General features: G+C 36.8%; 1 protein-coding gene across 3 annotated transcripts in view; it reads right to left on the bottom strand.

Moving 5' to 3' along the window:
• The window catches only part of pdlim2 (PDZ and LIM domain 2 (mystique)), a 70,102-nt gene that overhangs the window by 36,077 nt on the left and 21,924 nt on the right, over positions 1-12,101 (bottom strand). For all 3 annotated transcript variants that reach the window (XM_077223494.1, XM_077223496.1, XM_077223495.1), the window contains exons 2-4: positions 10,343-10,474; positions 6,588-6,739; positions 1,499-1,562 (exon numbers count right to left, since the gene is read on the bottom strand). In XM_077223494.1, the coding sequence (XP_077079609.1) occupies positions 1,499-1,562; positions 6,588-6,739; positions 10,343-10,438 (312 nt within the window). In that variant the 5' untranslated portion in view covers positions 10,439-10,474. The remainder of the gene's footprint in view (positions 1-1,498; positions 1,563-6,587; positions 6,740-10,342; positions 10,475-12,101) is intronic.

Below are 12,101 nucleotides of genomic sequence, written 5' to 3'. Positions count from 1 at the left end.
AAAGCTTAAATTTTTATCAAATTTTTTTGATCCTTCAAAAATCACTCAAAAATCCTTTTTTTTAAAAGCAATGTTGAAAAAAAATTGTGCTGCTTAATATTCCTGTGGAAACCAATTTTTTTTTTCAGGATTCTTTGATTAATAGAAAGTTCAAAAGAACAGCATTCGTTTTAAATTAGATTTTTTTGCACTATTATAAATGGTTTTAACTGTAAATTTTGAAAAAATTTATTCATAAATTTCCTTAAAAAATACATCGTACGGACCAAAAACTTTTGAACCGTAAAATAATATTGTATATATCAGTGGTTCCCAAACTAGGCGGTGCATGCAGAGTTATAAAAAGGGGGGCGTGACAAGGCTATGTGATGGTGTACAGTCACCAAATTGCTATAGAAAAGAAACTGATAAGTAAGTACTATATGTAAATGGATTGTGTGGTAAGAGCCCACTGCGAAATTATGCCGCTTATGTGGCACAAAATATGACATTTTACATCATCTTGGCATTTTTATTATCTCAAGATGACTCGTAGTACCAGCTTGAGCAGTCTATTATCAGTTGTTTTGCTGATTGCTGTGGAATAGACCACTAGATGGTGCGATTGAAGAATCAGAATATACAGTAAATGAAAGATGTGTGGTTCTGCACGAAGCATGAACAAGTTTGTAAAAGGACTGTCAGTGCCAGGTTAACGTAAAGCAGACGATGGATCTACTCCTAACGTCACAACTACCAAAACAACATCAGAATTGAGCGGTACGATGCGACCAAAGCAGATAAAACACTTTATAATCATTGATGCTGTCTACTGGATGCAGCGCGAGGTGATATGACAAATTTCCGACAGTTAACTGATGTCCCGTTCCATTTCTGATGTTCTCCAAGCACTCGCGCAACTTCTGACAGGACAAAGGACAAATGGATTTGGAACGTTCGCTTTGTTGCGTACAGTGTAGACAGTCTCAAGACAAGAAAATATAATGCAGCATATCACCCTCTGATTCACCAGTACAACAGTGGGTGATGAAGAGTACCACAGTGTGTTTCGTGCCATTTCAAATATTAAATCCAACATATAATTATAAATACACAAAAAGCATATACAAACATTTAAGATTAACTTAAATTTAAAAACTACAAAAATCGAACACCAAATCTGTGAATGAAGAACACCTACATTAAAATAATAATAAAAAAGTATTAATTATTTTAGCAACTCCTCTCCCTCTTACAATCTCTGATCCCAAGCAGAGCCCCTTTGCACGAGTCAAGAATCAACGGTTAAAAGGTATAATTCACCCAAAAAGGAAAAATGTAAATGATTCTGTCATTTACTCATAATCATATTGTTTCAAACTTGTATAACTTTCTTCTGCTGAATATTTTCTGAAGAATGTTGGTAACCCTTTGAATTTTTTTGGTCCCCTTTGACTTCCATTGTATGGACACACACACACAAACACACACACACCTCTTGATATTTGCTTTTACTGACCTGGAACCGGCCAACCAGTTGTTCTGTGATTCCATTTGTCTGACCAGGAGTAGGAGGAGCAGGTCTGTGTGGAAAGATTCAAACATTAATACAAGGCGTTTTATTTTTCTATAAAAAAAAAAAAGAAAAACAGTGTTTAAAACCCAAATCTGTAACTTAAGTGCATGGTTAATCTGGGTCACTTTCTAAGCATAGTTTTATGATTAAATTTCTGGACAAATTTGACAAGCATGAGATGCAAGCATGTTTTATAAGTCAGATACAGTATGTTGCTTTGATAAAGTAGCTGGATAAACTTAAAACTTCCTTCAAAAGGTAAGAAAATCTCATGTTATCCTGAGACTTTTTCGGCTACCAAGTAAATCTGACAGACTGACAGAAAGAACCACATTGGAATCCACACTGCCTTTCTTCAGGAACTAAAGGTAGTGACATTTTCTTTCTCATTTGGAAATGCAGATACTTGTACATTTAACAAAATGCAGAATGATAATGAGCGTGAATACAAGTTGATGAAATTCAACAGAGAAAAGACAGACTTGTTTAAATACATTAGAAGAACTCGTGACCAGGAAGCACCACATGTCTGAAAACGTTTATTTATCTTAAAATGTATCCCTGGCATATGTTCGCTACAGAAAGCTCTTTATAGCTTCATGAGCAAGGAATTCCACACAAGGGCCTGATTCAGAGCTGGTGCTCCACATCTTCAGAAACCAGTCAAACCCAGGAAGGCTTTATTTCTCATTAAGCCAAGATCTGTTTTGGGAAGGTATTTTATTTCTTGAAAATTCTGCTACATAAAGACCCACTGCACTTGTATTCCTTCACTCCGCCAGTTACTTAAAAATAAAAGTATAAGCTAATCAATTAAGAAAATGGATTCCCTCAAGGCCACAAATCTGGTTTATTTGTCGAACTATTTCCGCTTCAAACTAAACTAAAAGCTTTGGTCCAATGAAGATGCTTGACACTCCTGAAACCCACACTTCATTAAGAGAGTATAAAACAGTCCGATTTAATCCTGACCTAAAGAAATGGAGCATTTCCAATGAGATGATTTACTGCGAGGCTTAGGGAGAGCATCCTCCCAGTGATGCCAGGAAAACAAGACGTGAACAGCCCTGGCGGACACATACATTTGACTCAGCCTCTACCTTTTTGCTGGTTCTACCTCCAATTGCTTTATCTCTAATACTTTGTTTCACTCCATTTCATCCTAATGTCATACTCCCTTTAATTTATTCTTTCCTCCTATTGGATATTTTTCCCCCCTTCACGGTTTCTTCTGTCTCTTGCTCAAAGTTGAGGTGGTCTGTAGCTGAGCTTTGGAAGCATCTAAAATGAAGAAATATTGTTGATGCGTGTGTTGGTATTTTTAAACAAGAGACACAAAACAGTACGGTAATACATTATAAACATGACTGAAGCTCTTGTAAAATACTGCGCTGTGCTGATGCACACAAATTTGTCTCAGCATGACTGCACATCAAACTGCAAAACTAAATGGTTTCCATTATAACAGCACAGTCTAGTCTATCTAATCTACACTAGTGTCCATTGTTTCTGATTTGTTAAAAATCACACTGCCGACACACATTTATGTTCAAACACCATTTAGTGAATTTTGCATAATATGTCCCCTTGAAAAAGACATTTTTAGAGACAGAGAAAATTCTCTCAACATGCCCATCTTGGAGAGTATGCTAACAAACACGTCTTAAGTGAACGGAAACAGTCGAGAAAGGCAGCGAATGTGTTCAGTATCAGTATTCTGGATCCATGCATTATGTCTTAAAGTGACCGCAGCCTAATATTCCTACTATTATCAGAAAAAGTTGGGACATTTTGTAAAAGGCATTAAAATCAAGAATCTGTTATTTGTTCATTCTTTTTAACCTTTTATTAGCTGACAAAAGTACAGGAAAAGTTTTCCAATGTTTTGAAAAATATTGGACTGGAGGATGTGGACTCACTGTTTCAAAATAGTTGGATAATCTAATTTGGATAATCTTTTCACTTTTATTTGGTCTCCGTCCCACCCATTTTTGGGGTGTGTTGCAGCCATCAAAATCAAAATTTGTTCATATTTACAAAATACAATTATGTTGGTCAGTGAAAACATTGGAAAACTTTTCTTTGAACTTTTGTCAGTTAAAAAAAGTTTAAATAGAATTAACAAATTTTTACAAAATGTCCCAACTTTTTTCTGATTTGGGGTTCTAGTTGACATGAGAACAAATCTGAAAATAACAATCCTGTTCCAACCACTTTCACTCTGGTCGATACTCCATACCTGACTCAAAGAACTTGAGAAAACACTGTTGGGACAGCAAGGCATTTTTCCACTGACGACATTCACTTGTGTGCCCCGTTCAGTTTGAGTGTCAACATATGAGCCTCAGACTAAAGTTTAGCATGATATTGCTGAAGAGGACTAAAACAGTTTGTCTTCTGATGCTCCTGTGCAAGGATCTACACTTTGAAAGACAAATGCAGCAGCACGGCTGATATATCATGCATAAATTCCCAGCAAAATCCTTAGAAAATTCTTCCATATTGCAACATGGTTTCTGGAGCAACTTTCTTGCTAGACATTTATTCTTTGGAAGGCGTTGCATAAAAGCGTCTTAATGCACTACATGTACAGCAGCATTCTGGTCATTTTCAACTCACTAGAAATTAAATCATTACATAGAATCTACATAAGAATGTCACAGAAAAATGTAAGGTAAAATAAGAAAAGGAAAGAAAATAAAACCTATAAAACCACATGAGACAGACATCAAAGGGTCTTCACCAGCAGGAGAGTTAGCACAGGAGCCATTAATACTAGACTCTGTAACCCAGAGCCAAGAGTTATTTTTGACAAAGAGATGAAGACCTCCTGACCAGTGTTGGGAGTAACAAACCAACTCTAGCAGCAATACCTACAAAACTACATTTTTTCAGTAGTGTGTAAGTAGCTCAGATACTTTCAAAACAGTGTACAGTAGCTTTTGCAGTAAAAGGTTTAATGGTGTTCAGGCCTATGTTTTGTGCGAGTTTCAGAAGGTGTGCTGATAAACTGATTTGATGCAGTCTGATTTGCAAGAGGAAACACTTTAAAAACAGCTTAAGGAAACTCATTCATGCCAACAATTCTTCAAATTCTTCAAACTGAATTCAAGACACGAGTCAATGTCCCTCCACTATTACATAATGTACGCAAGTTTTTTGGTATGATAGATTTTTCAGAAAACTAAAAAGGAACAAGTAAGGGCAGGAAACGTCCATAACTCTGTATCCAAGTATACTAATTTGAACTTAGAGGGCAGACACACACCCTCTTCCTCCCATACTGTGGGCTACAGGAGATACACACACACACACAGCTAGAGTGCCATTGTCGGCCCAGTGTTTTTTCTGGCCTGGTCAGAAACATGAGGTCAGAAGGGAAAAATGTACTCACATGGACACAGGGCTCAAAGTGCATGTGTGTGAGAGAGCAAACGTACAATTGAGGCCAGAAATTTGTTTACTGGTGCTGACATGTAAAGATGAGCAAAATTGCAGACTTCAACTAGTCAGTAAGATTACTGAAAAACTAGTCGACTAATTGATCTTAAGAAAGTCCTGCATAATTAGACTGGCTTTGGCTTCATCTGTCCCCAATGCGTTTTAGGAGGTGTTTATGGAACTGGTGTTCAGGAGCAGTTTCATCATATGGAACAAATTTCTAGCTCCTTCAAACATTCAGTTGTTACTGAATTTTGACAGACAGTATACAGTATGTACCAAGACGGATCACTATAAATGGGAGAAAGTGCAATACAGCAGAATAAGTCCTGCCTCCAACATAAAAGGGCCAATAAAGTCTCAACAGCACTGCAGCTTCTATTAGAAGCTCTGGTTGCCAATCGAAAAGTCAGTATCCTGAGATGTGAGCTTGGGACTGGACATGCGAACTGGCTGCACCAACCTGATTTTTTAACTCTATTTGAGCAAAAGAAACAATTATAGATAAATCCTTATTAAAGCTATAGAAGTTATTAAGTCAAGAACAGTGAGAGTGATATTTTCTTTGCCTTGTTCTTTGATTAACATTAGTTTAACACGTAAAAAATATTTTATTAATATTTTTTTTAAAAATCGGTCATCCAATGGATACGCTACAGTATATGATCACGCTTTAAATCATACAAGTGCTATTAACCATTCAAGTGGAATAAGATGTAAAAATCTGTACTGGTGCGCTGTCTGTGAAGCGACTCTGAACAAACCTGAAACGCACACACAGAATAGCGTGCCACTGCCGTATTGAGATCTCTTTCGCACTTGATGGACAAAAAACACAAAACTATGTCAAAACTTACATTTTCTCGATTATCCTCGTAAGCACAGTCTTAAATGAGATAAAAACTGTTAAATTAACGTAGAGTTGTGAGAAAATAAGATGTCAGTTCCACATCGTGAGGTCTTAAAGTGACAGCAGCCAAATAAACCTGCTACTGTCGCTCATTAATATTGATCAAAGAGCAAAAGACACAAAATAGCTCACTGCTTGAAAACTTTTCTAGCTATAAAAAGGATTCATCTATACACCTATGTGCAGTAAAGACTGTGCAATGTTTGATTATTCAATTTATGTAGGCTATATCTACCTGTTAGACTATAATAAAACTCTTTACAAGGGTCAAATCAAGTGTGACTACACATCGCGATATCAATGCTAAAACGTTATATCGTGCAGCCCTATAAAAATAGATTAATAACTTTGTTCGGCGCAATTAATCACACATGAAAATGTGCGATTAGTTAATTAAACCATTGATGTGAGTTTGGCAAGCCATTTTTGAAACTTCAGTATTCCACAATTCAAGTACAGAGGAGTTTCGCATGCCCAAAAGAGCTGCCTGGGAGCATTGACAATATGGCCGCTGAACGAACTGAAGTCACTTTTGAATGAAAAGATTTTGATTTCGATATTTCAAAATCCAATCATCGCTGTCATTTAAGTGCAGTACTCATGCACTTGTACCCATTACTGACAATCTGAGAAAGTATTGAAAGAAAAGCAATGTAAATTAAGGAAAAAAGGGACCCTTACCTTTCTACGAGCAGTTGCAGTTGTGTCGTGCAGCTCTTGATTTTGTTTTGTGCCTCTACATTCAGCATCTCGCCAGTATTGAGTCCATTAATCTCCATGATTATGTCACTGGGCTGAAGACAGGCCATCTCTGCCTTACTGCCAGCGTTCACCTTAAAAAAACATTCAACCAATTAGAATTTGGACTCTTTAGTCTGAACAGCTAATAGACCTTCAAAGTATGTGGCCCAATAAGAAGAAAGCTATTGAATTAGTGTCAATAAGGTATTCCATAATATATGCAATTATTTTTGCCAATTCTGCTAATTTATACTAAGGTAACAATATGCAACTTGCCAACACGTGGGTTGAATTATTAGTTATGTTTTTTTATGTATATTTTCTAAAAAAAATTATTTTGTTTTACAGTGTTGAAATTTAGTTTTAGCACCACAGACTTTTTACTCTTACAATATCAACCTACCAATGGGCTCACTTATAGTGGTGTTATAGTTGGCAGAATCTTAAAAACAACTCTACAAGGACTGCTGTCAGTTGAGCAAAGCTTAGAATTCCCTCGAGGCTCAGTCAATAAGGCCACAACCTCATTAGTAGCAGAAGAGGAAGGCAGCCTGACTCAGCCTGACTCAAAACAGTCAAACAGCATGACACAGAGAGGCCTTGAGGACTGCCAGTCAGCGGTTGATGTTAGCTGAGAGCAGTAGGGCAGAGGTGCCATGTCTGAGGACCTGCTCGAGTGCCAATTAACTGTTGCTACAGAAACACACAATGGAGCGCTCCTTATGTAATCAGAGTACGCCTCGCTTCACGCGGAGCATCAATATACAGTACCAGTGGTGTAAAGTATTGAGCAAATGTAATTACTGTACTTGAGATTTGTTGGACTACTTTATCGTTTTACTGAGAATCAAAGATATAAGCAACTTACTCTCTACTTGACTACATTTTTAAAATAAAGTATATATACTCTTTACTTCAATTTATTTGTGATGAGTAGTGCAATTACTAGTCACATTTTGCATGGCACCTTTTTGTACAAAACAGTAGCCTACTCTTGATACTCTATCTAGTGCATTTGCCCTAACTCATCCAAACTTTTCAAAAAAGGCTACTTTACGAGAATGTGACTGGATTAAACAGGTAGTTGTGAATCGCGGGTTTCAGGGCGCTTTCACAGAACTTTTGGAGCGCACACGGGTGCCATCAAAGAAAGGCAATGACAGGATCGCACAAATTACGGTAGGCTATAGCAGATATTTTAATTTACTTTAAAATTTAAAATCATATAGTAGGCCTATAAATATAACACATTATGCATCTAATAAAAAATAATTTAAGCATGTTTGTTTATTACATAGACTACTTGTATATTTAATTGACTATTGCAGCTATCAATTGACTATTAACAGATTTTAATCTGTACTGTCATTCTAAACTAAAGCTGAACTGTCATTTGATATGAAAATAAATTTTGATTTGGTTTGATTATGTACAAATTAGTTCTTGATGGTCATAATAGTTTTAGCAGTCTCATCTTGTGCGCTTTCCTTCCCACGGGCAGCTGAATAGAAACATTCCTGAGGTAAATAAAGTTAAATAAAAAATGACAGCACCGCAGCTGCTTCTCAACACTTAGTTTGTTTACATAATTGTTTACATAATTATTAATTCAATAGAATACGCACATGTAATATGCACAGTCATGTATCGATGTCCACTAATTGCCTATACCTTTCGAACTGAACATGTTCGCTCCCTTCAGATTGGAATCTCACTTTTCGGATTTCGGAATACTCTGAAGTTCACTTCTCAGTCCACCTACGGTCAAATGGAACGCACCTTGTGTGTTTGTGTGCATCTCACTCACAGCGTGACTGATGCACTACAAACAGAGAGAATGTATATCTCATTTATGCTCGTCCTTTGCAGAAATAGACTCCCACATTCTTAAGACTATTTGCAGTACATTCACGGCAGATAGAGGCAGCGCTGATGCTTTGAAATCAAAACCAAAGGTTAAAAAAACAAAACATAAAAGTGACGCAAGCAACGCTATGCCGTTTGCCACATTCTCCTGCCTCGTTGTTACAAAGCAACAGGGGTAAAAAGCTGCTGCTTTGATGACGCAAATGAAACGTGGTCCGGACCCAAATAATATAATGTTAACAATCCAACGGGGGTAAGGAGAGAGGGCGCAATCGGGTTCGGACCAGGGAATTAAAGCAAGTGTGAAAGAGGCCTTATATACGAGATGAGGACAAATGAGGCTAAACCTTCCCAGTACAAGTAGGTTTGACTATTTAATTTGACTAAACATGATTTTATTTTTAATATAATATATAAGACATTTAAGAGGCTGTTGTGTCGACCTTGATTTTTTGCAATTTTGAAGTTCAAATTTATTTTAATTTTAGAAAATAAATGTGATTGCTCTCCTCACAAAGTACTGTTAAAATCAGATACTCAAGACTTTTACTCAAGTCATACTGGAATTAGTGACTTAATTTGTCATTTTCACTGTAAGCTATCTGTAGGTTTACTCAAGTATGGTTGTCAGGTACTCTGTACCTGTGGAATATACTTACCCTCAGTGTATGATTGCAAAAACGACCTGAGAAACAGATTACCCTCATACTTAATTAACTGCAGAATATGAATTATGCAATGACTGTCAGGTTTGTCAGTGGTGTCAAGTATTTTTTATAGGAATATCTAAGTCAATTGGTAGTTTTCCAGAGACAGTTTCTGAGATTTGTCTCACGCATCTCAAATCAAAACAGTGTTAAAACATCTGAAAAACTTCTTCAGGAATCATGGAGGGTCAGGAAGGGTTAGTTCAGACAAAAACAATGCAATGAGGGCAGCACAATATGTGTGCCCATGCCAAACTCCTGCCACTGCACTCTGACTTGGGATAGTTCACCTAAAAAGGAAAATTGCATCAAGCAAGCATGTATGAGCAGATAGATGGACAGATGGATATAATGAGAAACAATAAGGAAGGAGAGGCACAACATTTTAAAGTCTCAATGATTTAAGTGGTTTAAGTTTAAATCCAATGGTATTCTGGATTACAGTGCAGATGTGACCAGGATATGAAAGGAAAGGTTCCATTAGCTGCCTTTAATTAGAAACATTGTGGTCTATTTCTGGATCACAACATGGAATTAGTTTTTGTAAAAACTGAAAAACTTGTTTTTTACTTGAGAGGAACTGTTTTAATTTAATTTGAAAACGGTCCCAAAGCCCATGAAAGACAAAAATAAATGGGTTCCAGACTAGGTGGCAGAGGTACAGCAGATTCTGAACTTCTCAGATGAAAAACAGTCTTTCCAAAATGCCTGAGTGTTAAAAGCTTGAACGCAAAAAAAGTGGATTGATAAACCTGTTGTGAGAGACTCAGATTCACGTAAAATTGTGAACCTAATGATTTCATACTGTGGCTAAACCTAACTGTAGCTTAAGTTCTAAATATTTTCTATTATTCTAAAAAGAGAATGGAGAATACCGGTGAGGAATAAGAAGGGGAAAAACAATAGCTTGACCATCCGCAATGCAACACAATAACCAGGAACTTCCTCTTTAATTATCCAGTTCTTGTTTGGTTGAAGTAGTCAAGGAGACAGAATGCAAAACAGTTAGACACCAGTGAATATTAAGCATTTGGGTATGAAGGTTCATTGTCTTGATCACTGATGCAAAAATCAAGGAGATGAACCATGTTCTCTGGAATGGTTACCAGGGATGAAAATTACCTTGGAAACGGTTATGGCCTTCTTAAAGTCTCGCCCTCCAGATATTCTGAATCCCCAGGGAGATGGGCCAATCAGATTCACTGTAAATGGCATCATGTGACGACAGGTTGCTACCCAATGCTCTCAGGAGTGCTGTGGGATGATAAAAAAAAGAGTGTGAGAAGAGGCAAAGAAAGGTGGAAAAAACCAACAGATGCAGAGACTCAGTCAAGTTTAATTTGACATCAAGCTGAAATGCCACAGATGTGTCTCATAGTTTCCACAACTCTGAGCAACTGGCTGCTGTTGAAAGGTAAACTGCTTTCACCTGTTCTTCAGAACACCTTTCATCCCATTCCACATGACTGCAGCTCAAATCCACCGACACTGTAGCAACCAAGAATCATTGAAAGGTGCCACATGACTGACATTCCAGGAGTGTGTTAAAGATGTAGCACCCATACGGAGAATGTGAAAGCAATCTAGAGTCAGTTTGAGTTTAATCCAAAAATGTAATATAGTCTTCATTATTGATGATTAAAAAATATATAATTTTAGCTAGGGATGCACTAAAATTTCAGCAACCGAAACGGTTTGAGGGCTGAAATCAGTGACCGAAACAAATGTTTAATTAGTGCTTCTCTCTTGAATAAAAGTGCATTAAACCATAACAATCTTCGCAATGTTGGTCATTTTATATTAACAAAATAATACTGCAGCTACAGCAAACATTCATATTAGAAATTCCCTAGTGTTGCCCAGCCCTAGTGTTGATCATAGTAATCTTGAACATTCAACGCTGAGCTCTTCGGAGACATGATGGTTCATAGTTCCCACTTTGGAACCAAAGCAGATTCTTTTCATTTGCACAGCCTCATGTCGTTCCAAAACCACAAAACTTTCCTTCTTCTGTAGAACATAAAAGGATAAATTAAATTCCATGTTCGGCCAAGACTGCGCCGGTCGCTCTTCAACATGGAATGGACTACTTGCACTGAGCTTCATGACGAGAACTTCATTTAAAGTATCATTGCATTTTTCCTATACTTAATATTGGTTTATTCTAAAATAAATATTTAAAACATTAAATCAAAACATTATGGAGTCTCTAGAGCTTCATTAAACAGTCTATGTAAATGCATCTAAACACCACTTCAAATGGAGCTTTTGTTTCCACTAAAGTAGAAAGATGTCGATTTCAACAGCCCTATAGTGTCTTATGATTTTAATTAAATGTAATGATAAAACTTAAGAATGTCACATGAAAGATGACATTTAATAAGGTTAGGGAAAACAATTCCTCCTTTTAAAGATGCTTTGGAAATCAATTCCAGGGGGCAAGTAAGAGCTGATAGATTACTGATAAGAATATTGCTTCAGAAAAAAAAAAAATTACACAAAAAAAAAAACATTTACGCCACATAAAAAGCACATAAGGCTTAATGTCAAGCCCTGCAATGGGAGTGCACTATAAAACAGGCTTAAATTATGTTTAAGGCAGTGGTTTTCAATCCTGGCACTAAGGACCCGCAGACCCACGTTTGAAAACCAATGTTTTAAGAGATATTCTAACAATTTTGTATGATCCCTATATGAATACTGAAGACTTAGTGAAGCACTACCCTGCAGCAGCCTTGAACAAGATCTCACCAAAGTGTTGAACTATTTACCTTACAGCTAAAACATGCTTGGACGCTCCAATGCAAAGCTTCAAAAGCAAAGACAATTGACATACTGTATGAGAAAACAGATTTGATGTTATCATATTGGCTCTGAAATG

Source organism: Siphateles boraxobius, unplaced genomic scaffold, assembly GCF_051911475.1.
Source record: "Siphateles boraxobius isolate OS27281-9 unplaced genomic scaffold, OSU_SipBor_1 9, whole genome shotgun sequence".
Classification (NCBI taxonomy): domain Eukaryota; kingdom Metazoa; phylum Chordata; class Actinopteri; order Cypriniformes; family Leuciscidae; genus Siphateles; species Siphateles boraxobius.
The sequence above is the reverse complement of the archived record's forward strand: the minus strand, read 5'-3'. Positions and strand labels throughout refer to the sequence as shown.